This window comes from Oryx dammah, unplaced genomic scaffold (genome assembly GCF_014754425.2).
Source record: "Oryx dammah isolate SB20612 unplaced genomic scaffold, SCBI_Odam_1.1 HiC_scaffold_13, whole genome shotgun sequence".
Classification (NCBI taxonomy): Eukaryota; Metazoa; Chordata; class Mammalia; order Artiodactyla; family Bovidae; genus Oryx; species Oryx dammah.
In genome coordinates this window covers 4,354,651-4,380,483 of record NW_024070197.1, presented here as the reverse complement: position 1 = coordinate 4,380,483, position 25,833 = coordinate 4,354,651, and the positions used below count along the sequence as shown (strand labels likewise).

Sequence of the window (25,833 nt, the reverse complement as noted above, 5' to 3'; positions counted from 1 at the left end):
GTTCTTGGAGATGTTTCAGCTCCAGCCCTGCACGGCTTACCCTCAGCCTCCCTGCCTGACCCAGTGCTCCAGGCTCTGCTCCAAGGATCCAGTAAGTCTGGGGTCACCCTCTCCTGTGGGAGACTGGGCACTGAGTTCACATCCTCCCAAAGAGACCTCTGCAACCCCAGAGTGCTGGGGGGTCAGCCCGGCTCCAGCATGAGGGTGGAGAGACCCATTTTCTACATGAAAGCAGGAGCTGGAAATGTGTGTGAAAAAAAGCTGTGTGGGAGGAGGGGGGTGATTGGACCAGTGTCCTGGAAATATGTGAATATTTTTGATTCACATAATAGCAATAATTACCCTTATACAGTGAATGTGACATGTGGACCACTGATTTCCGTCTTCACTATATTCTCTGCCTCCGCGTCTGTGGGTTCCTCATCTGAAGATACGGGAGTGACTGCAAGGAACTTGGGCATCATGGATTTGGGTATTCGTGAGGGGTGACAGTTTGATGATTTATATTAAATTACTTTTGGGTTTGCTACACCCAGCCCTGGTGGCTCAGATGGTAAAGAATCTGCTTGCAATGCGGGAGACCTGGTTTTGATCCCTGAGTCTCAAAGATTCCCTAGAGACAGAAATGGCAACCCGCTCCAGTATTCTTGCCTGGAGAATCCCATGGACAGAGGGGCCTGGCAGGCTATAGTCCGTGGGGTCACAAAGAGTCGGACGAGACTGAATGACTAACACACACACACCCAGCAACTCCGTGAAGCCAGTTCTATTATTTACCATTGGTAGCAAATTTAAACAATGGTGGCATAATACAAGTTACATGAAATTTACCATCTTAGCCATTTTAAGTGTTGTTGTTCAGCCACTAAGCTGTGTCTGACTCTTTGAGACCCCATGGACTGTAGCCTGCCAGGCTTCCCTGTGCTGCCCTATATCCTGGAGTTTGCTCAAATTCATGTCCATTGAGTCGACAATGCCATCCAACCATCTCATCCTCTGTCACCCCCTTCTCTTCCTGCCCTCCATCTTTCCTAGCATCAGGGTTAACACATTCAAATTGCTTCATATGGTGGGCCCATAAAAATTCTGAGGCATAAACCTTCAGCCAGCCTTCCAGTAACTTTGAAACATATTAAAAGATGTATTTATGCTTAAGGAACCAAAGCTCAGAGATGGAGAACTTGCCCAATGTGTCCTTTTACCACCTGTTCCCTGTCACTCTCCTGGTGGTTCAGATGGTAAAGAATCTGCCTGCAATTCAGGAGACATAAGAGACCTGGGTTCAATCCCTGGGTCAGGAAGATCCCCTGGAGAAGGAAATGGCAACTCACTCCAGTATTCTTGCCTGGAGAATCCCATGGACAGAGGAGCCTGGCCCTAGTGGGCTACAGCCCATGGGGTCACAAAGAGTTAGACATGACTGAGTGACTCACTATTCACTCACTTCCCCATCACTCCATTGCTTTCTGGAATTGGACTCCCAGGGCCAAGGGCAGATGGACATTCTTTCTTCTAAAATTTATTTTATTGAAATAAAGTTGATTTATAATGTATTAACTTTGGCTGTACAGCAAAGGGATTCAGTTATACATATGTATTTTGGTGCTTTTTGATACTCTTTTCCATTATGGTTTATCCCAGGATATTGAATACAGTTTCCTGGGTTACACAGCAGGACCTTGTTTAGGATGGACATTCTTGATGGCTCTGTGTCTTGTTTTCTCAGCAGATCGTGGTCTCCTCAACTATGTCTAGGATGCTGTGTCAGTATGTTCGCCAGTTTGGTCAGAAGCTGGTCTGCAGGCGGCCGCTGGAGCCCATAGAAGAATCTGAGAGTCCTACGGCTCATCTGAACATCCTAGGTCTGGTTGTCTTGGGTGTGGGCAGAAGCGTGGGAGCCGGCGTGTACGTCTTGATTGGCTTCATTGCCAAGCTCATAGCTGGACCGTCAGTTGTCATCTGCTTCTTGGTGGACTCCCTGTCTTCTGTGTTGTTCGGGCTCTGCTATGCTGAGCTGGGGGCCCGGATACCACGCTTTGATTCTGTGTATCTCCATAGCTAGGTCATCGTGGGACAACTGTGTGCCTTTGTCATTGGCTGGAACCTCATTTTGTCCTTATTTGATGGTGAGATGATGGGTAGGGGGAAGATGTGGGCTGGAGATCCAGAAACAGGGAGGTGATACTGGGGTCTTACTCGCTCATAAACCCCTTGCTATTGCAGCGGGAAGCTGGTAATAGTGGCTAAACCCTTTTCAACTTCTTTCTACTCAGCTCTGTCCTGTTTTGCATAAATGATGGACCAAGAACTCAGAGGAAAGGGAACTGTAGAGGGTAGATGAGAAGGAGACATGGTCCACAGGCTCACCTCCTCATCGTATTGAAGTCTGCTCAGCTGTTGTCTTTGTGGGATTTTCCATTATCTCTAGATTTTACATTTCACCCTCATCTCCCTGCCCTCCTGGTCCCACTTCCCCGTGTTCTTTTCTTATATAACATTGATCTCCTCTCGGTATATTAGGGATTTCCTGGTGGCTCAGACGGTAAAGCGTCTGTCTACAATGTGGGAGACCTGGGTTCGATCCCTGGGTCGGGAAGAGTCCCTGGAGAAGGAAATGGCAACCCACTCCAGTACTCTTGCCTAGAAAATCCCATGGACGGAGGAGCTTGGTGCAGGCTACTGTCCATGGGATTGCAAAGAGTTGGGCACAACTGAGCAACTTTGCTTCGCTTCGCTTCAGCGTCTTAACCAGTTGATGTATTTTGTGAATCCTTTGGGTCTGCTTTCCCCTCTCTCTCTCTCCCCACTCCCCTGAAGAGAAACTTTGACGTTAGGGTTTTTGCTTAGTTTTTTTTATAATACATCCCAAGGCACATAGCAGAGGATGTGTGTTTGTATGTGTTACTGAATATTCCTCTTACCACTGCAGGCACTGCCTGTGTGGCCAAGGCCTGGAGCATCGCCTTCAACAGCCTCTCTGGGAACCACATCTCTCAGGCATTAGAAGGAGCCTTCTCTCCGTATATGCCCTCTGCCCTCGCCCCATTCCCCGACTTTGTCGCACTGGGCCCACTGCTGCTGATTACTGGTGAGAAGGGGTCAGTGATAGAAGAGTGAGGTGTGGAGGGGGAAGTAGGGTGGAAGGCTTGGAGTGGTGGAATGGTGGGGGTGCTTAGAACGGGAAGAAAGGTGTGGGATACGAGAGACAGAAAGGGAGGACATAGCTGGTCGTTTTCTGCCCTTGGCAGTAGAGATTCTGGGCTGGATCATTCTTTGGTGTGGGGTTGTCCTGTGCATTGTAAGGTGGGTTGTTTTTTTTTTTTTTTTTTCAAGTCATTATAGAGTTTTGAGCAACATCCCTGGCCTTTACCCATTAGATACCCCTGATGGCCATTCCCCCAAACTGAGATATTGAGAATGTCCTCAGACAATGTCAAATGTCTCTTGGAAGGCAAAATTATGCCTGCTCAGAATCATTTCCTTAGACCAAAAATGTTCCTTCCTCTCTATTGAGACCAAAGATGTTTTTTCAATGGAGATGAAATTCTCATGGTGTAAAATTAACAATTTTAATACTTTCCCACCTTTATTGAGATATACTTGACATAAACAATTGTCTAAATTCAAGGTACACAATGTCATGACTTTTTTAGAGCCCCCCTGTTGTGAGATGATTGCCACAGTAAGAAATTAACCATCATAAAGGGCGCACTCAGTGACATCTAGTAAATTCACAGTGTTGTACAACCATCACCTCCACCTAGTTCCAGAGATTTTCATCACCTGAAAAGGAAACCCGGTACCCATTGAGCAATCACTGTCCATCTGCCACCTCGACTCTGGTCCAAAAACCCCCAGACCCTGGTGACCACTAGTCTGCTTTCTATCTTCATATATTTATTTATTTTGGATGCTTCCTATTCCATCTTATCCAAGGAGCACTGGTTCTTGGAGTTCCTGTGTCAGCCTGGATTATCAAAGTGTTCACAAGCTTGAATATTTTGATTCCAATCTTCATGATCTTCTCTGGCTTCATTAAGGGAGACCGACACAACTGGCAGCTCACAGCACAAGACTACAGAAACACATCTGGATCCAGTGACATCTATAGGGCTGGAGGGTATCCTTGACCTTAGTAACACGTGTGAGGGGTGAGGGTGTGCCAGGCTGACAACATGCTGGGGACTTGAGAGACCTGGGCTGATGGATCCAGGTGATGGCGGGTCTGGAGCCTAGGACTTGTGGTGTTAACAGAGAAGTCCAGTAGAGAAGGCTGAACTCACCTCCCCCATGTTCGTCCTCGTTCCTTCTCTCACCATAGCTCGGGCCCTCTGGGTTCTGGAGGGTTTGTGCCTTTGGGCTTTGAAGGGATTCTCCACGGAGCAGCTGTATGTTTCAGATCATATTTTGGCTTTGATGTCATTGCCGCTAAAGGTAACAAGGTCATTGTATGTCCCGTCAGGGGTTTGGACATGGTTTGGGCTCCCCTTGGGCTTAGGGCCAGGTAGAAGGTGAGCCTGCTTGTGGAGGTGCGTGAGGGAGGGGGTTTTGCGCTTTCACTCCGGTGTGTTTCCTGACGCAGTACTTCCACCCGTCCTGCAGGGAGAGAAGCTCGAAATCCTCAGCGTTCCGTCCCCTTGAGCAGGGTGATCTCCATCTTCATCTGCGTTTTGGCGTACTCGGGTGTCTCGGTGGCACTCACCCTCATGGTGCCCTACTACCAGATTCATCACTACAGTCCTTGGCCACAGGCTTTTTCCATGTCGGGTGGGCCCCTGCCGGATCTGCCATGGCTGTTGTCTTCCTATGTACCCTTTTATACAGGTTAGTGTCATGGGTTCCTCCCCATCTACTGTCAGACGCTCAGGAATCCTGTTCCTTGGGGTTGAGAGACAAGAGGGAAGGACACCTCCCATGGACTCGGGAGCAGATGGCCGGTCTGTCCTGCTTCTCCCCATGTTCCCATTTTCTTATCCAGCCTCCTTGGAGCCATGTTTGTCTTGTCTCGGTTGATCTGTGCAATGGCAGATGACAGGCTCCTTTTCCGGGGACTTGGCTGGATCCATGCCGGTACCCACAGCCCCATCATGGCCATCCTGGCTTCTGGAACTCTTGCAGGTGAATAAGCAAAACCCACTCCTTCCCCAATCAGTTCCCCTCACCTGGACTTTTCTAGTGGTTTCTCATTCCCTTCTCCCACCCTCATTCTAGCAATCATGGCATTACCCTTCGAGCTCCGTGATATTATGGAATTCATGTTAATTGGGATCATGCTTGCTTACACCCTTGTGGCTCTTTCTGTGCTTGTCCAGACTCCACTGCACTTTGATTGCGGGTCTTGGACTTGTGGGAATTGATAGGGAGGTAGTCATCTTCGGCTCATATGCTGCCTTCTAAAATCCTGCTCTGCTTAAGGCAGCACAGATGGGGAATGGATTGTGTGATGTTGGATCAGTAGCTACTGCTACTGCTGCTGTCGCTTCAGTCGTGTCCGGCTCTGCGACCCCATAGACGGCAGCCCCCAAGGCTCCCCCGTCCCTGGGATTCTCCAGGCAAGAACACTGGAGTGGGTTGCCATTTCCTTCTCCAATGCATGAAAGTGAAAAGTGAAAGGGAAGTCACTCAGTCGTGTCCGACTCTTCGTGACCCCATGGACTACAGCCTACCAGGCTCATCTGTCCATGGGATTTTCCAGGCAAGAGTACTGGAGTGGGTTGCCATTGCCTTCTCCGTGGATCAGTAGGGGCTACTCTTAATATTGCTTTAATACCTCTAATTCAGTTATCAGGAAGATCAGAATTTCAGCAAGAATAAGAAAACAGAGGAAGAAACTGAGATTGGGCCTGTAATTGAAGAAAGTCCTTCAGGATCTATACCTGAAGTAGGAATGTCAAACTTTCTAAAGAGTCTGTGGTTCCCTGCCAGCACCATCCCCACCTGGAAATCTGGCCAGATTGTCTATGAATGTGCCTCTCTGCTTGGTGAGCAGTGGGATTTCCCTTCGGTCATATTCTGAAATTAACAAGATAGGTTGGGATTCTGTGCCTTTGGCAGTTGAGAAGGGGTCTTGGAGATATGATGGCCCTTCCTGAGGTGGGCAGCCTGGGGAGGGGTGTGACCCGAGGTCCTGACATCTTTGGCTTCTGGGTCCAGCCTGTTCTCCTCCTCCTTGATTCTTGCAGTTCTCCTGCTGAGCATCCTGAGCCTGGCCCTGGCCCAGTGGCCCAGACGTGTGTTCTCTGGAGACCCCGTGCTCACAACAGTGGCTGTGCTGCTGCTGCTGCTCATCACTGGGGTCACAGTCATCATCTGGAGGCAGCCCCAGGACCCCATTGCTCTTTATTTCAAGGTAGATGACCTTATGTGTCCAAATTGTCCACCTTCAGTGAATAAAGTCATGTGCTTTGAGGTCTAAACACCCTCTCCTGGTCCAGAGAAGAAGAGAAGTTGCTGAAACTAATGGACCTTTCCCAGTTCCACACAGAGTGCTTTACATACACAATCTCAGGAGGCACTGAACACACAGCCTGAAAAGGACTCGAGTCTTCTCACCCACATCGGGTAGGGTCTCCCTTTCAGACATCTGGGCTGTGTCCAGGGATGACCTGACTCTGCCCACAGGTCCCTGCTCTGCCTGTCCTCCCACTGGTCAGCATCTTTGTGAACATGCTCTGATCACCATGCCCAGGTCACCTCTTGGGCATGGGTCCAATTTGGCATCTGGAATGAAATTGGTAAGTGACTTTCCGGGATAAAGAGGTGTGACTGAACCCAATACTCTTCCTACTATCTTGTCTCCAAAAGTTTGTCAGACACCGTACTAGGAGGTCTGTTAGGTATTTGTAAGTGATGAGAGCTCCTACTTTCCCTTCTCACCGTCTCATTTCCCTACCAGGATTTGTCATATACTTTGGATAGGGGATCTGACACAACCTGGCGGGGAATGACGAGCCACAGTCACCAGCCTCCAATTCTCAGACTTGACAAAAACATCCCTGGTGTTTTACAAAAACATCCTGTAACCACAGGACATCGATGCTGTGTGGAATCCCTCCAGGCACTGGAGTTATCTTCTGGTTCAAGGGACACTTTGAGTCTGTGGACGGTTGTTATGGTCTTCTTGACAGACCGGAACCTGGGGACAGGAGTCAACAAAAAGAAGGCGAAGAAAAGAAGGACGTGGGGGACCCAAGTCTCTAGTGGAACAAGGGTACTTTCTTCATGACAGCGTGTGCTTATATATTGTTATACAAGGAAGCTTTAGGCAGAAAAATAAAGTTGAGTGAAAAACACCGAAACCAGACACTTAACACCAGTAACTACGGGAATAACAATAGTCATAGGTCCATAACAACAGTAACTAGGGGAATAGCAATCATCACAGGGCCAGAAGACAATCCATGTATCGGAAATACGAAGGTGACTAAGTAGTTTTACAGAAAAGTAAAAAGGTTACTGAAAGGAATCCATGTATGTGTTCTGCCTCATGACCTCAGTCCTGAGAACTGGGTGCAGCTCTGCTCGTTCCTGTTTTCCAGGAACTGATAAGGAACAGAAGGCCCTTGAGAAACAGAAAACAACATATAAGATTCCTTAAAATTAAACGTTCCCTGACAGACTGTGATGGTGTATGCATTTAAAGCTCTATATTTACTGGCAGTGAACAAAATCACATTGGTGTTGTCTATGTATATTTTTAAAATAAACTTTTAATAGCATAATATGCATAATGAAAAGTTCAGTCTTCACAAATGTGTAGCAAGATGAACTTTCATAAAGAAAGTACCATGATATAATCAACATCCAGAGGAAGAAACACAATATTAACCTGCAGGTGAGAAGATCCTGCTTGTGGCTCTTTGCAGGAAAAACACCAGAGACTGCCTTATGGGAAGGAAACTCAGGTACTATATAATGTGTCAAGAGTTACACTTGCAATATTAGGACAAACAGATTGGAAGGAAAAGGAAGGGAACAGACACACTGTAAACAGTAACAGAAGAAACCTAGGGTAGTTATATTACTATCAGACAATGTAGACTCTTAAAAAAGAGATTAATGACAGATAAAGTAGATCGTTCATATCAATAAAATGATCATTAAAAAAAAATCTCTTCCCCCACTTCATTGAGACATAGTGTAACATTGTGTAAATGATTGTTTTTCTTTACTTTTCTATTGTAAACTCAGAGTCACACAGTAGAGTTGGTAAAGAAAACTTCTCAATTGAAAAATGAAACTGCATTGCTAGAAGTGGGGGAAGGGGTTTAGGTAACGGGTGGTTGATAAATGGTTATAGTTGAGTGAAACTCTAAGATAGGAAGTGAAAGTAAAAAGACAAGATAAAAAGTTGTTGCTGCAGAAGAGAATGTTGAAATTTAGAGTATGGACATTCTAAAAGTTGGTAATGATGAAGTATAGGATTGTTTGTTGGAACAACGGAAGTAGAGTGAAGGAGGTCAAGAAACAGTACAAGTTATTAGGTTGCCCTGGGTAGCTATACAGTGTGATAGGGTAGCCTAAATCCAGCCTTTGTAACCAAGTACCAAACTGAATAGTGGAGATAGAGCCAAGGGGGCAAAAGCAGGCTAATGCCCTCAAAACCATGTGTCCTGACACGGAAGGGGTCGGAGGAGGTTTATAATAATTGTTCAAAGAGGAGAACATGATGAGCTAATAGACATTCTTCCGATGGGTTGGTGTGAGGTCACCGGGAATGAGCGTCATCAGCTTTCTGATTCCACCTGGTCTGGGGTCTTTGTGTTCATGGGGAGTGTACAGTTAACTTTTTTCACCTGGGTGGGGGGCTCGATATCTGCAACACAGCTCAAAAGTATCATTGTATATATCTCAAATGGGCAGGGCAGAATCCTGGCCCTACCACACCACAGGGCTGTGCTATTGTGTTTTTTTTCTTTCTTTCTTTCTTTTCAGTTTTTTATTTGGCTGCTTTGGGTCCTAGCTGCAGCGCATGTGGGATCTCTCCTTTCAGTGCATGCAGTGAGGCTGTGGCACGTGGACTCAGTACTTGTGACTCTCCCATCCGGTTGCTCCATGGCATCTGCTATCTTTGTTCCCCAGAAAGAAAGTGCAAGTGTTAGCCGTTCTGTAGTCTCCGACTCTTTGTGACCCCATGGACTGTGTCCATGGGCTTCTCCAGGCAAGAATGCTGAGGTGGGTTCCCTGTCTTCCTCCAGGGGATCTTCCCGACTCAGGGATGGAGCCCACAGCTCTGTGTCTCCTGCACTGGCAGGCATGCTCTTTACCACTAGTGCCACCTGGGAAGCACTTACATGCACTACTGGCCTCTTATTTGGTTGAAACCATAATCCGCCTGCAATGTGGGAGATCTGGGTTTGATCCCTGCGTCAGGAAGATCCCCTGGAGGAAGACATGGCAACCCACTTCAGTATTCTTGCCTGGAGAATTCCATGCATAGACGAGCCTGGTGGGCTACTGTCCATGGGATTGCAGAATCGGACATGACTCAGAGCAATTAACACTTCAGTTCAGTCCAGTCGCTCAGTCATGTCCAACTCTGTGACCCCATGGACTGCAGCACGCCAGCCCTCCCAGTCCATCACCAACTCCCGGAACTTGTTCAGACTTGTCCATCGAGTCGCTGATGCCATCCAACCAGCTCATCCTCTGTCGTCCCCTTCTCTTCCCACCTTCAATCTTTCCCAGCATCAGGGTCTTTTTCAGTGAGTCAGTTCTTCTGCTGAATGGGAGAAGATAAATATGCAAATGATACATTAATATTCAACATATATAAACAGCTCATACAACTCAACATCAAAGAAACAAACAAACAACTCAACTAAAACATGAGCAGCACTGAATAGATATTTTTCAAAGAGGAAATGCTGTGGCCAACAGACACACGACAAGATGCTCAACAGCGCTAATCATCAAGGAAATGCAAATCAAAACCGCGAGAGACGCCACCTTGCACCTGTCAGAACGGCTGTCATCAGAAAGGACAGAAATGACAAACGTTGGCTAGGATTTGGACAAAATGGGACCCATGTACACTGTTGGCAGGGGTGTAAATTGATGCAGCCACTGTAGAAAAAAACTATATGGTGGTGTCTCTTAAAACTAAAAATAGAACCACGATATGATGTAGCAAGTCCATTGCTGGTTATGTGGCAGTGAAAAGGAAAAGCGGAGTGAGTTTTTCTCTTTCCCTTTCCTGAGAAAAGGAAGAAAAAAGAAAACAGTGAGCAGGCCTAAACATTGCCTTTTTTTTTTTTTTTTTTTAACTTTAACTGCTCCTAACTCTGCATGTCTGTAACTGGCTTTGCTTTTCTGGCCCCTGATTCTGCACTTCACACCTATTACCCTTTGCTTACCCTTATGACACTCCTTTCACCTTGTTACGTTTCAGAAAGAAGGCCGTAGACCCACTGAACTGCCAGACTCAATTACTGGGTTACTGACGCCAGCCTGTGATGGTGTTTGAAAGGATGCAAGAGGAAGAAGACAAGATCCTACCATCTTGGTTCCTCTTCACTGACTCCTGACTGCGAGCCTTCATCTTATAAAAACCCCTAGACTTCTAGGGGTTAGGAGGGGAGGCACAGTTCTTGAGGCATGAACCTACTTTATTTCCTTCTCTGCCAATTGAGAATTAAAGCCACCTTTCTATTACCTCCAAAGTCTGTCTCCACATATTTTTTTTCAGCTTCAGTGGGCGGAGAAAGCCAAGATTTTGGCCAGCAACAGCTATGTACACACGTGTGCGTGTGTGTGTGTGCCCTAAGTCACTTCAGTTGTGTCCAGCTCTGTGTGCCCCATGGACTATAACCAGCCAGCTTCTTCTGTCCATGGGATTCTCCAGGCAAGAATACTGGAGTGGGTTGCTATCCCCTTCTCCAGGGGATCTTCCTTATCCAAGGATAGAACCCTGTCTCTTACATCTCCTGCCCTGGTAGATTGGCAGGCAGGTTCTTCACCGCTAGCACCACCTGTGTGTGTGTGTGTGTGTGTGTGTGTGTATACTCAGCTGTCCCAGAAAATAGCTCCTTGAAGAAGTGGACCAAGTCACATCCTCTTCCATCCCTTTGTGCAAGCCTGGATGCAGGCACTGTGCTTGTTCCAGGCTTGCGTTGTTTGAATTCACATTAGAGATGTTAAGCTGCCTTCTCCTGATTGAGGCACCGCTGAGCTTGAAGGTCCCCACACTGGGGTGTCTCAGGTCGGTGCAGACTGTGGGGGGTCGAGTCATGTAAGAGGACTGGGAGGGAGCAGGGTTGAGTGGGATCTCAAGTCTTACAGCTCGTATTTCTCACGATCCTTGATCAAATGAGTTCAAGTGTCCACAGAAATGATCAATGAAAAGTACATAACTGAAATAGGAAAGAGTTTTCTTTGAGGCAAACTGTGGCCCTCAAGGGAGACAGTGTCCCTAAAGCTCTGAGGAACTGCTCTGCTGAAGCTTGGGGTCCAGCACAGTCTTCTACCTCATCCAAGCAAAGGACATACATCCACAGGACAGGGTGCATTCTGTCAAGATTTCAAAAGAGACAGACCTAGTTCATAGCGAGACCGAAGCTTCCTGGTGTCTGGGGAGGGAACCTTATCTTCCAGGGAGTGTTAACACGGACGCTGTGAGAAGGGAGTTACTCATATTTATCTTCAAAACACACGTTCGTTACCTCAGTGGTTAAAGCAGATGCTCTGTGAGGGTCTGACAGGCTGTTTTAATTCACACAGAGTTCAGGCTGAACCATGGATGAGCCCAAATGACTTCCCCATACCTCAACGTGTGAACATCTTCTCCATCACAAGCAGATAAAAATCTTAAAACCATATGACCCAGCAATTCCACCTCTGAGGATGTACCCGGAAGAATTGAAACCACACTCGGGAAGAGACGTGTGTACATTCATGCTCACAGCAGCGTTATTCACAATAACTAGAACACGAAAGCAACCCAAGGAATGGCTAACGCAGTGTGTACAAGGAATACGGTGTGTACTATTCATTCAGCATTAGAGAGGAAGGGAACCGTGGACGTTCTTCTAAGTGAAATGAGCCTAACAGGAAAGGACAAATACTGTATGACTCCACGGAATGAAGTGCCTGGTGTAGTCAGATTCACAGAGACAGAAAGTAGAAGGGTGATTGCAAGGAACTGAGGGAGAAAACGGGAAGTTTTGCTTGCTGGGTACAGAGGTTAAGTTTTGCCAGATGAAACAAAGTCCTGGAATTTGGTTGCACAAAAGGTGAGTGTAGTTAATATGATTGGATCAGACACTTAAAGATGGTTAAAATGGTCAATTTTAGGTTATGTGTGTGTTTTACCACAATAACCTCTCAGAACCTCCCCCGAGGGTAACCACAGAGGAGTCAGGGCTGAGAGCAACACAGCAGATGCTCCCTGCCCGCCCAGCCCCATCTCCACCCCAACAACCCAGGGGTGAGGACTGTCTTCTGTGCTCAGGACTCCCCGCTTCGGTTCTTGGAGATGTCTCAGCTCCAGCCGCGCACGGCTTAACCTCAGCCTCCCTGACTGACCCAGTGCTCCAGGCTTTGCTCCAAGGATCCAGTAAGTCTCAGGTCACCCTCTCCTGTGGGAGACTGGGCGCTGAGTTCACATCCTCCCAAAGAGACCTCTGCAACCAGAATGTAGGGGAGGTCAGCCCGGCCCCTGACTGACCCATTTTCCAATGAAAGCAGGAGCTGGGAGCTGGGAATGTGTGTGTGAAAAAAAGGTGTGTGGTGGGGGAATGGAGGATAATTGGACCTGTGTCCTGATGATCTAAGCCTATTTTTTTGACTTATGTACAAACCATATTAATAATTACCCTCATACAGTGGGTATGGACGGGTGGACCCCCGATTTCAGTCTTCTACATACCATCTGTCCTCCGTGTCTGTGGGCACCTCATCTGAAGATACGGGGGCAACTGTAAGGAACTTGAGCTTTGTGGAGTTGGGTATTCATGAGGAGCAACTGTATGGTGATTTATAGTATATTACTTTTGGGTTTGCTACACCCAGCAACTCTGTGAAGCTGACTATATTATTCAGCATTAGTGGCAATTTTTCAAATGGTGGCAAAATACACATAACATAGAATTTACCATTTTGACCATTTTTAAGTGTACAGGTCAGTAATGTTAGGTGTTATGTACATTGTAAGAGTTCTGATCTCCAGAACTCTTTTCACCTTGTAAAACTGAATTGTGTCTCCATTTTGTAATAACTCCTACTTATTTATTTATTTTATAATGACTTCTATTTATTCCCTCTGCTGAACCACCATTCTATTTTCTTTTTTTTTTTAAATGTGTTTACATGGCTGCTCCTGGTCTTAGTTGCCTCATGCAGGATCTTTTGTTGAGACGCAAGGACTCTGTAGTCGTGTCTTAAGGGCTCCAGAGCACACGGGCCTCGGTAGTTGTGGTCTGCAGGCTCAGCTGCCCCACAGCATGTGGGGTCTTCGTTTCCAGACCGGGAAATGACCAGTGTCCCCTGCACTGCAAGGCCTTCTTAGCCACTGGACCACCAGGCAAGTTCCCACCATTCTACTTTCGGCCTCTATGATTTTAACTGCTTTCAGTACTTCATAGAACTGGAGTCATACACTATTTGTATTATGTCACTTAGCATAATGTTTTCAAGTTTCCTCCATGTTGTAGTGTGTATCAGAAATGTCAGTGTTTTCAAGGCTGAATAATATTTCAGTGCATGTGTAGACCTCATCACGTTTATCCATTTCTTTGAGGATGGACGTCTGAGTTTCTTCCAACTTTCAGCTATTGTGATTAATGCTACTCTGAATATAGGTGTACAAGGGTCTCTTTGAGATCCTATTTTCAGTTCTTTTGGGTGTACAGCCAGCAGTGGAATTGCTGGATCATGTGGTAACTCCATTTTTAGTTTTTTTTATATTCCTACTCACGGTGCACAGGGGTTTGTCAGCAGCATTTGAGCAAGAAGACCTTCTCTGCACAGGTCCAGAGAAGTGTATGGCTTGTTCAAAGGCACAGTAGTGTTTGAGGAGCCAAGATTCTAATCAGAATGTCCTGGCTCTTTGAATGCTTGCTCTGAATCAAAATGTTAAACTTGGACTTTAGAGTATCAGGGGTGGAAGCCCCCTGATGGTGACTTGTGGTCACTGGGTCAGCCTAGCCCTGCAGAGCAGTGTAGTGAAGGGACATTTCATGCCCCAAAGCAGCCGGAAACGGTCCTGTCATTCCTGATTCAGAGTAAAGGTTAGTCCCTCGTCCCTCCAGGCAGTTAGTTGGGAGGCCACTCTGCTGTGATGCTTTGACTGAGCTGGGCTTGAGTCTGTCCCTCCCTACAAATTCCATTTCCTTCTCCCCCAAAGCAGAGTCCCGATTCCATGTCACTCTTCAGGCAACAGAACAGGAAGCTACCAGGTTTTACGATCTTCGTCATGGAAACAGGTGGAGTCTGTGATTTCTGATCACCAAGCCCCTTAGTCACTTCATCCCTATCTAGGACAGAAGGAAATAATGATCATAAGGACAGTTTTCCCAGTGGTATAGAGAAAAGCAGGACAAAGTTGGTATATAGCACGTGCAATAGCAGCTAGCTAATAAATAGCAGAGCTGGATTTGAAATGGCAGAACTGGTTGATTTTGCTTAAAACCAAGAAATCATCATTCTTATCCACTCAGATCATGCCCATTAAGCAGATACTTTGAATCAGGCACTGTGCCGAAAGGTTTTGCTTCTGTAGGAACAGAAATTTCCTTTTCTAAGCTCTTTGGCTGGCTTAATAATTAAACTGACATAAGGCAGGCAAACAGGCACTTCCCTGGTGGTCCAGTGGCTAAGACTCTGTGCCCACATTGCGGGGAGCCTGGGTTCGATCCCTGGTTGGGGAACTAGACCCCGTATGCTGCAACTGAGTTCACCTGCCTCAACGAGAGATCTTGCGTGCTGCAACTAAGACCCAGTGCAGCCAAAAAAAAAAAAAAAAAGACAGATTAGGAGATTCAATTTGCTTCATAGGGGGGCCCCATAGAAATTCTGAGACTCATACATTCAAACAATTGAGGCTCATATCTTCTCCTGAGCTAAGGAGAAAGGAGTAGGGATCTGGGGCTTCAAATGGGAGGAAGAGAACCCACAGGAAGATGGGAAGAAAAAATGCTTGGAAGACCCTTGTGAGTCCCTTGGATGACAGGGAGATCAAACCAGTCAATCCTAAAAAGAAATCCACCCTGAATATTCATTGGAAGGACTGGTGCTGAAGCTGAAGCTCCAATACTTTGGCCACCTGATGTGAAGAACTGACTCATTGGAAAGTTTCTGACATTTCTGATGCAAGCTACAACATGGAGAAAACTTCTCTGATGCTGGGAAAGATTGAGGGCAGGAGGACAAGGGGATGACAGAGGATGAGATGGCTGGATGGCAGCTTCGACTCAATGAATGTGAATTTGAGCAAACTCTGGGTGATAGTGAAGGGCAGAGGAGCCTGGTGTGCTGCAGTTCATGGGGTCACAAAGAGTTGGACATGACTGAGCAGCTGAATGACAGCAACAAAAGAGCCCAAGTGCTTGGTATACAAATGTCTGCCACTCCAGGCAGGCAATCCTTTTAGAAAGAAACAGTTGTCTTTGGTGATAGCTCTATTCCTGGTGTAGGTCCCTTGTGAAAGTCGCTAAGTCGTGTCCGACTCTTTGCGACCCCATGGACTATACAGTCCATGGAATTCTCCAGGCAGGAATACTGGAGGTGGTACCCTTTCCCTTCTCCAGGGGATCTTCCCAACCCAGGGATCAAACCCAGGTCTCCCGCATTGCAGGTGGATTCTTCACTAGCTGATTACCTTATTTTGAGCAGTTAAGGGAGAGGCAAGGAGCTTCTCCTGAGTCTGCTGGGTCTTCACTGCCTTCGGCTCAAAACAGTCAACCCATCAAAGGGGTACATTTGAGAAGATGTATTCTGCTCCCCTGGAGAAGGCAATGGCACCCCACTCCAGTACTCTTGCCTGGAAAATCCCATGGATGGAGGAGCCTGGTAGGCTGCAGTCCATGGGGTTGCTAAGAGTCGGACACGACTGAGCAACTTCATTTTCACTTATCACTTTCATGCATTGGAGAAGGAAATGGCAACCCACTCCAGTGTTCTTGCCTGGAGAATCCCAGGGATGGGGGAGCCGGATGGGCTGCCATCTATGGGGTTGCACAGAGTCAGACACGACTGAAGTGACTTAGCAGCAGCAGCAGCAGCAGCATTCTGCTCCCCATCACTTCTCTTTAAACAATCTTTCTAGTAATTTTGAAACACATTAAGAGGTTTCTTTATGTTTGAAGAATTCAAAGCTCAGAGATGGAGCACTTGCCCAATGTGTCTTTTTACCACCTGTCCCTCATCACTCCAATACTTCATGGATTTTAACTCTTAGGGTCAAGGATGGATAAGCAGTCTTGATGACTCTGTGTCTTGTTTTCTCAGCAGATTGTAGCCTCCTCAACTATGTCTAGGATGGTGCCTCAGTATGTTCGCCAGTTTGGTCAGAGGCTGGTCCACAGGCGAGGAGCAGACACCATAAAGGAGTCTGACGGTCTCAAGATTCATCTGAGTGCCACAGAGCTGGTGTTCTTGGGTGTGGGCAGGAACCTGGGAGCTGGCCTCTACATCGTGCTTGGTGCAGTGGCCAAGTACGTAGCTGGACCAGCGATTGTCGTCTGCTTCTTGGTGGCTGGCCTGTCTTCTCTGCTGTCGAGGCTCTGCTATGTGGAGTTTGACGCCCGGGTACCACGCTCCTCTTCTGCGTATGTCTGCAGCTACGTCACGATGGGACAGCTCTGGGCCTTTGTCGTTGGCTGGAACATCATACTGTTATTTTTAATTGGTGAGGTGATGGGACCAGGTGACAGGTGTGGGGGAAAGGGGTGGGGGCTAAGGTCAGGAAACTGGGAGATGGGATTGTCTCATTCATGGGCACTTTGTTACTTGACTTGTTGTGGGGAAATGGGTAATCGTGGCTGGAAAACCCCACAGCTTCATTCTAGTCAGCTTTCTCTTGCTTTCCTTAAATAATTGGACTAAGAATGAGAAGGAAAGGAAACTGGGCACGGGTGGGAGGGAGGCGTGTCCCACAGGCTCATCACCTCATTATATTGGAGTCTTTGCTCAGCTGTTGCCTTTGAGTGATTTTTTTTTGGGGGGGGTTGCCACTTGATTTAAAATTTCATCCCTCCTCTTTTAGCCCTCCTGGTCCAACTTCCCTGTTTTCTTTCTTTGTGAAACACTGATCTCCTCCTAACATATTAAATAGTGGACCTATTTTGTGGATTATCCCAGTCTGCTCTCAATACCTCATGAAAAAAATCTTTGAGCTTATATATTTTGTCTATTTTTTCCTCCAAAATACGTCTGTTGGCAATTACTAGGTGTTTAATTTTGTTTGTGAATGTTCATTCTTCTGCTGCTGCAGCCACTGCGTGTACAGCCCGCACCTGGAGGTACGCCTTTGACAGCCTCACTGGGGCCCACGTCTCTCAGGCATTGGAGGGAACTTTCCCTCTGCATGTGCCCTACTTACTGGCCATGTATGCAGACTTTTTCGCACTGGGCCTGGTGCTGCTGCTTGCAGGTGAGTCAGGGGTCAGATATAAGATGGGATGCGGGGACTCCCCTGGTGGTCCAGTGGTTATGAATCCGCCTTGCAATGTGGGGACACAGGTTCGATCCCTGGTCAGGGTGCTAAGACCCCATGTGCCGCAGAACAACTAAGCTCAAGTCCTTAGCTTGCACACTACAACTGGAGAATCTGTGTGTGTGTGTGTGTGTGTGTGTGTAGTTGCTCAGTCATGTCCGACCCTTTGGGCTATAGCCCAATAGGCTCCTTTGTCCGTGGGGCTCTCCAGGCAGGAACGCTGGAGTGGGTTGCCATTTCCTTCTCCAGAGGATCTTCCTGACCTGGGAAGTGAACCCATGTCTCTTGTGTTTCCTTCACTGCAGGCGGATTCTTTATCCACTGATTCCCAAACTTTGCTGTTTGGGTCACAACAAAAGATCCCACAGCTAAGACCCAACTCAGCCAAATTACTAACTAAATACAATATTTTTTTAAAAAAAGATGGACTGAGTAGGGAGTGGAGAGGAGCTGAGGTTGGGAAAGACTTGGGGGTGGGGATTAGGACTGGAAGGGCTGTCTGTGGTATGAGAGGCAGGAAAACAAGATCTGGAGGGTCATTTCCCACTCTTGGCCCTCTTGACAATTTGAGCTGCTTCATTCCTTGGTGGGGTGGCTGTTCTGTGATTTCAGGATGTTTTAAAAAATCATTGTTGGATGCTGAGTGACATCCCCGACCTTTGCTTACTAGATACCAGTGAAACCCACTCCCCAAATTCTGACAATTGGAATGTCTCCAGACCATGCCAAATGTTTGGGGAATAAAATTTAATCCCGGGTGAAAATCATTTACTTAGACTGACATATTTTAGTCTTGGTACTGAGACCAAAGATTTTTTTTTTCAGAGGAAATTCACAAAGCATAAATTTATCATTTTGCTATTTTCCCCAGCTTTACTGAGACATAACTGATATACAGCACAGTAAGTTTGAGGTGTGCAACGTGATTTTTTTTTTTTTTTTGGCTGTACTAGATCTTTGTTGCTGCTCACAGGTTTTCTCTAGTTGCAGAGAGTATGGGTTATTCTTCATTGTGAATCACAGGCTTCTTTTTGCGGGGCTTCTAATGTTGCAGAGCACGGGTTCTAGAGCTCGGGCTCAGTAGTTACAGCACATGGGCTTAGTTTTCTTTGGCACGTGGAATGTCCCTGGACCAGGGATGGAACTCTTGTCCCCTGCATTGGCCAGCAGACTCCCAACCGCTGGACCACCAGGGAAATCCCACAGTGATGGCCTGATAGACCTGCCTATGTGAGATGATCGCCACAGTAAGAAATGAACTATTAGGACCTTCCTGGTGGTCCAGTGGCCAAGACTCCTTGCTCTCCGCGCAGGGGACCAAGGTTCCACCTCTGGTCAGGGAACTACGATCCCACTGATGCAACTAAGAGTTCACACGCCACACCTAAAGATTCTGTTATGCCACAGCGAAGGCTCAGCCCAGCCAAACACAAATAAAATGAAAAAGATTTCTAATTATAAGAAAAGAAATTAACTATCCTATTGGTACAATTCAGGGGTGCTAGTACATTCACAATGCTGTCCAGCCATCACCTGCATCGAGTTTCAAACATGTTCATCTTCCTTGAAGGGCACCCTGTGTCCACTGAGCATCACGGTCCATCCACCCCACCCCCACAGCCCCCAGCCCCCGAGGCTGCTGTCTGGCTCTATGGACTTAGTTACTGTGCGTGTCTCATATTCCATCTCTCCTACAGTACTACTCGCTCTGGGAGTTCCTGAGTCAGCCTGGGTTTACAGAGTGTTCACAGTCATCAACCTTTTGGTTCTCAGCTTCATCATCCTCTCTGGCTTCATTAAGGGAGACCTGCACAACTGGAAGCTCACAGAACAGGACTACGCATTGGCTGCAGCTGCATTCTCAAATAGGTTAGGAGCGTACTCTTGGTCATATTAATGTCTCTGTGTGTGTGTGTGTGTGTGTGTGTGTGTGTCTGTAGGGGAGTCAGAGCTGAGAATTTGGTGGGGACTAAGGAGACCCAGGCTGGTGGATCCAGATGGTGGGTTTCCAGAGTTTGCAGTATTGAGGGAAGAGTCCAGAAGTGATGGCTGAACCCACCTCACCCACGTTCTTTCTTGCTCCTTCTCCCACCACAGCTTGGGCCCTCCAGGTGCTGGAGGGTTTGTGCCTTTTGACTTTGAGGGGGTTCTCCGAGGAGCAGCTACGTGTTTCTACGCATTTGTCGGTTTTGCTGCCATTATTACAGGTAATGTGGTCACCGTGTGTCCCATGGGGGGTTTGGACAGAGTTTGAGCTGCCCTTGGGCACAGAGGTTGGGAAAATGTTAGCCTGCTTTAGGCAATTTTGTGCTTTCACCCCATGGCGTTTTCCTGACCTGCTGCTTTTACCCCTTTTGCAGGGAGAAGAGACCTAAAGTCTCAGCGATCCATCTCCATGATCTCACTCCTCATGTGCTTTTTGGCGTATTTTGCTGTCTCAGCGGCGCTCACCCTCATGGTGCCCTACTACCAGATTCATCACCACAGGCCCTTGCCCGAGGCTTTTCTCCACGTTGGCTGGGGCCCTGCCAGATATGTGGTGGCTGTTGGCGTCCTCTGTGCTCTTACGTCCAGGTCAGTGTCCGGGTTTCTCCCCATCCACTGTGAGATGCTCGTGCACCCCAGCCCATGGGACTGAAAGACAAGAGGGAAAGACATCTTGCTCCATGTAGACTAGGGAGCTCCTGCCCTGCTCTCCCCTGCTTCTCCACGTCCTCACACGTGTCTCCACTTTCTCTCCCAGCCTCCTGGGTGACATGTTCCCCATGTCTCGGTTAATCCGTGCAATGGCAGAGGATGGACTCCTTTTCCGGGGACTTGCCTGGGTCTATGGTCACAAAGAAATCCCCGTCGTGGCCATCATGTCTTCTGGAAGCCTTGCAGGTGAATAAACAAAACTCGCTCCTTCCTTGATCCATTTCCCTTAAGTGCAGTTCCAGTGGTTTCTTAATCCCACCCCTGCCGTTTTTGTTTCCCCATTCTAGGGATCATGGCATTACTCTTTGAGTTCAGCCACATTGCAAACCTCATGGCAGTTGCGTCCCTGCTTGCTTACTCCATGGTGTCCTTCTTGGTCCTTGTTCTCAGATGAGACCCCGCTACACCTTGACTGGGGGGCTTGGGATCATGGGGATGACAGGGAGGTAATCCTGGTCTGTGTCTTCACGCTGCTTTCTGATTGTTCAAGAGAAGAAAGAAGTGGAATAGACAATCTGGTGTTCTGTGAACAGTGGCTGCTATTAATATTGCCTTTAAACCTCTAACTCAGGTACCAGCCAGATCAGAATTTAAGTAAGAGTGAGAAAACAGAAGAAGAAACTGAGCTGGAGCATGTACTTGAAGAAAGTCCTTTGGACTCTGTACCTGAAGAAGGAACCTCAAACATTTTAAAGAGCCTGTGGTACCCTACCAGTACCACCCCCACCCAGAAATCTGCCCAGATTGTCTATGGATGTGCCTTCCTGCTTGGTGAGCAGTGGGGTTTCTCTTTATTCATGTTCTGAAATTGACTGGATGGAGTAAGAGTATGTATTTTGTCAGTTGAGGAGTCTTGGAGATATGATGGCCCTTCCTGATGTTGGTGGTTTCAGGGAGGGGTGTGACCCGAAGTCCTGACATCTTTGTCTTCTGGGTCCAGCCTGTTCTCCTCCTCTGACCCTTGCAGTTCTCCTGTTGACCATCCTGAGCCTGGTCCTGGCCCAGTGGCCCAGCCAGGTGTTCTCTGGAGACCCCGTGCTCACAACAGTGGCTGTGCTGCTGCTGCTGCTCATCACTGGGGTGACGGCCATCATCTGGAGGCAGCCCCAGAGCCCCAGTCCTCTTATGTTCAGGGTAAGGTGACTGTATGTGCCCAAAGTATCCACCTTGAGTGAATGAAGTCTGTGTGCTTTGACGTCTAAACATCCTTTGATGGACCAAGAAAAAAGGGGAGTTGCTGAAACCAATGGACTCTTCCCTGATTCACACTCACTGCTTACAAACCAGGCTCAATAGGCATGGAACACAAAGCCTGAACTGGACTGAACTTGTCTCACCCATGTGGGGCAGGGTCTCCCTCTCAGATGTCTGGGCTGTGCTCAGGGATGACCTGACTCTGCCCACAGGTCCCTGCTCTGCCTGTGCTCCCACTGGTCAGCATTTTTCTGAACGTTTACCTGATGATGCAGATGAGCACTTGGACCTGGGCCCTCTTTGGCATCTGGAATGCCACTGGTGAGTGACTGTCTGGGGTGAAGAGGCTTCTTGAGTGACTGAACCCTATCCTCTTCTAACCACGTCTTCCCTAAACTGTGTCATACGCCATAATAGGAGGCTTACTGGGCATTCATAAATGAGGAGAGCCTCTGTTTTTCTTCTTATTGTCTCATTTTCCTCCTAGGATTTGCCATATACTTTGGATATGGGATCCGACACAGCTTAGAGGAGAACAATGAGCCACAGACACCAGCCTCCACCTCCCAGACTCTGGACTAAAACACCCCTAGTGATGAAGCATCTTAGCCAAAGGAAATAGATGCTGTGTGGACCCCTCCATACACTGGAGTTATCTGCTAGTTCAAGGCTCATTTTGAGCCTCTATGGACTGTGAAGGTGGAAAGTATTTAGTATTTAGTGTAAATATTTAGTACTTATTGCCAATGGACACAATGACTTTACTATTGTACAATTTTTAAGTAAATGTTTTAAAGCTTAATATGCATACAGAAAATTGCATGCTTCATAAGGTGTGTAGTAAGATGAATCTTTACAAAGAAAGTACTATGATGTAACTAACAAATAGAGGAAGAAATAAAATATGAGCCTGCACATAAGAAACACCTTCTTGTACTTATTTCCAATAAGAACTAGAGATTGCCCCATGGGAAAGAAACTCAGGTAACTATGTATTATGTCAAGAGTTATACTTTAGGGGCTTCCTTAATGGTCTAGTGGTCAAGACTCTGGGATCCCAATGCAGGGGGCATGGGATTAAACCTTGGTCAGGGAACTAAGATTCCACAGGCCACAACTAAGACCCAGCACAGCCAAATAAAGAAACAAATACTATTTTTTAAAAGAGTTACATGTAAATATTAGCCCATGAATAGGCTAGAAGTAAAAGAAAGGAAACAGATATTTTGTGCAAATACTAACAATAGAAACTAGGGTAGCTATATTGCTATCAGACAAATTAGATTTTGATCAAAAGAATAGCAATAGATAAAGTTGATCATTTCATAATGATAAAGAGAAGTGATCATTTTGATATTTTCTCCAAGCTTTGTTGAGACAAAGTATAACATAGTGTAAATGGTTGGTTTTCTTTACTTTTCTATCCCAGAGTCCTCGAGTCACACAGTAGTGCTGATGAAGAAAACATCTTAATTGGAAAAGAAAAATTCCTGCATTGTCAGAAGTAGGGGGAAGGGGTCATATGTAATGGTTGGTTGATAAATGGTTCTAGTAGGGTTGAACTAAAACCTCGAAAGACAGGACAGAAAGTTGCTGCTGCAGAACAGAAGGCTTGAAATTGAGATTATAGACATGCAAGAAGTTGGTAATAATGGGGCAGAGGATTGTTTGTGGGAACAACTGAAGTGGAGTAAAGGAGATATGGAGGTCAAGAAACCAAGTACAAGTTATTAGATGAATTGAAACAAAGATGGAGGAAAATGAATAGAATTAGGAAAGTCACTACCTTGCAAGTTCTATTGAAATTACTGACTTAGGAAGCAATGAATGGAGAACGAGACTGTCGGGTGAAACTTTGATGGAAAAGTTGACATCACCTGATTGTTGTTGATCCCTTACTGATGCGGGAAAGCCAGATATCACGTGATACCCAAAGTACTGTGATAGGCAATCCAGAACACTGCCCATACAATAGTCCTGATGAAAAACTGACTCGGAATTAATCAAGTCTCTACATCAATTGCTTTCCAGGTGGCCCAATGGTAAAGAATCTGCCTGCAATGCAAGAGACCCAGTTTCGATTCCTGTATCAGGAAGATCCCCTGGAGGAGGGGTTGGCAACCCACTCCAGTATTCTTGCCTGGAGAATCCCATGGACAGAGGAGCCTGGTGGGCTATAGGCCATGGGGTTGCAAAGAGTCGGACACAACTGAGTGACTAAGCATTGCGTGCCTGCACTCTAGATCAGCTAGGAGCTCAGAGCAGACATTAGGGATAGATTCACATTTCAGCTGAAAACTTAGTCACCCAGGGACTTCCTCATTGCAAGGGAGCAGAGGTTGAATCCCTGGTTGGGGAACCCACATGCCTCACAGCGAGGCCCCCCCCCCCCTCAAAATCAGCCATACCAGAATGTGGGTAATTCTCCAGGAAACAAAATGATGCACTTTCTGTAACAATTAAATGATATGACCCAAAGTGGAGAGTTCATACAGGTATGTGAAAGTGTTAGTCTCTCAGCTGTGTCCGACTCTTTGCGGTCCCATGGACTGTAGCCCGCCAGGCTCCTCTGTTCATGGGACTCTGCAGGCAAGAGTACTTGAGTGGGTTGCCATGCCCTCCTGCAGGGGATCTTCTTGACCCAGGGATAGAACCTGGTCTCCTGCATTGCAAGTGGATTCTTTACCATCTGAGCTACCAGGGAAGCCTTGGAGATACTACTGATTTGGTTCTACAGAGTTGACACAAAAGAAAGTCACTTTTTTTTTTTTTTTTGGTTTCCCAGTGCACATAAAGGTTATGCTTATACTACACTGCGGTCTAGTCAGTGTGCTTAGAATCTCTAAAAAACCCCAATATATCTACTGTAAGCCACTCCTTTGCCTATTTCTGTTTGCTCATCCCTATTTTCCTTAGACCTTAATCATAAGGATGAGATCATTAGGCAACATTTAACTTTCCGCTTTTCTAATTATGCACAACACCTCACCTAACCTGCTGATTCCTGGGTTAAAGGAGTAAGAATGAAGAATTTAGTAGTTAAAGAATGACTGACTCTCTACCCCTAGGTTCCCCTTAGTAAATTTGCAGGTGGACCACAAGGGCAAGAGAACCTCCAGTTGCAGGTGGATCTCCTGAGTAAGATAGTGTCCCAGGGAAGACAGGGAGAAGTCAGCAGATTTGCAGCAATGGAGAAATGACAGATAATCTGACCTCCTGCCTAAAGGATTAACTGAGGCATTATCATCTTCCCTTTAAAGATTCCCTTGTGGCTCAGCTGGTAAAGAATCCACCTGCAATGTGGGAGACCTGGGTTTGATCCCTGGGTTGGGAAGATCCCCTGGAGAAGGGAAAGGCTACCCACTCCAGTATTCTGGCCTGGAGAATTCCATGGACTGTATAGGCCATGGGGTCCCAAAGAGTCGGACATGAAGACTGTCATGGCTGAGCAGAACTGGCATGGACACAAGCCCACCTTCTCCTGAGATAGCTGGCTTTTCTGAATAAAGCATCATTCCTCTCTGTGGAAGCTTGTTCCTTGCTTTATTGTCTGTTGAGTAACGAGTGGCTGAACCAGCGATCAGTTACAAATCTAACTGCTGGGCTAGAATAGCCAATGAGTCAATGCTGGTCACCATGTTTCTGAGTTAATACACCTAGTGCAAGTATTCTATCTTCATGCACAATGATTAATCATGGCAATTTGTAGTTAGGGTGGCCTACTGCTGGAGCCTGGGCTACTGCAGATGTTAAAGCATTGATAGCCTTTTCTCCTTCTGTCATTCATTCAGTTGGGTCTGCTTGGGTAGAATTTAGTAGCTCATACAAAGGTTGGTGGAGAAGGCAATGGCAACCCACTCCAGTACTCTTGCCTGGAGAATCCCAAGGACGGAGGAGCCTGGTGTGCTGACGTCTATGGGGTCTCACAGAGTCGGGCACGACTGAAGTGACTTAGCAGCAGCACCAGAGAGGTTGAACAACACAGGGACTTCTGGGTACTCATTTTGTCAGTATCTGGTTAGACTTAGAAATCCCCTGAGTGATCGGGAACTGAGAAAGCCAGGGTTCCCTTAATTGTTTCAGAATCAATCAATATTTTTCCTTAGATATGAAATGACCTAAATATTTCACAACTGATGAGCAGAGCTGAAGTTTGTCTGTGGAGGCATTATGTCTCTTAGAGGCTAATTGTTCTGATGGATAATGTCTAAACTCTCCACAACAGCTTAAGCTACTTCATTCCACCTTGCATTGTTGGCTTTAAGAAAATTTACAGTATTGTAAGTCAACTA

The 25,833-nt window shown here is 46.8% G+C and overlaps 1 protein-coding gene and 1 pseudogene across 1 annotated transcript; both read left to right on the top strand.

The window, feature by feature from the left end:
- The first annotated feature begins 1,708 nt into the window (after positions 1 to 1,708).
- On the top strand, positions 1,709 to 7,654 carry LOC120871973 (annotated as a pseudogene).
- Positions 7,655 to 16,227: 8,573 nt separating this feature from the next.
- Positions 16,228 to 22,256, top strand: LOC120871959 (cationic amino acid transporter 3-like). The gene is made up of 11 exons (XM_040252041.1): positions 16,228 to 16,843; positions 17,429 to 17,587; positions 19,348 to 19,519; positions 19,748 to 19,857; positions 20,011 to 20,224; positions 20,394 to 20,533; positions 20,635 to 20,737; positions 20,919 to 21,118; positions 21,315 to 21,481; positions 21,754 to 21,862; positions 22,029 to 22,256. The coding sequence occupies exons 1-11, from the start codon at positions 16,465 to 16,467 to the stop codon at positions 22,121 to 22,123; spliced, it is 1,848 nt and encodes a 615-aa protein (XP_040107975.1). The 5' UTR covers positions 16,228 to 16,464; the 3' UTR covers positions 22,124 to 22,256.
- Positions 22,257 to 25,833: the final 3,577 nt, after the last annotated feature.

Bases quoted from the DNA above. Each gene is read 5' to 3' on its own strand.
- LOC120871959 (XM_040252041.1), top strand. From the start codon at position 16,465: ATGTCTAGGATGGTGCCTCAGTATGTTCGCCAGTTTGGTCAGAGGCTG. The intron at 19,520-19,747 runs GTTAGGAGCGTA...CTCCCACCACAG, and splicing joins GCAGCTGCATTCTCAAATAG to CTTGGGCCCTCCAGGTGCTG. The intron at 21,863-22,028 runs GTGAGTGACTGT...TTTTCCTCCTAG, and splicing joins TGGCATCTGGAATGCCACTG to GATTTGCCATATACTTTGGA.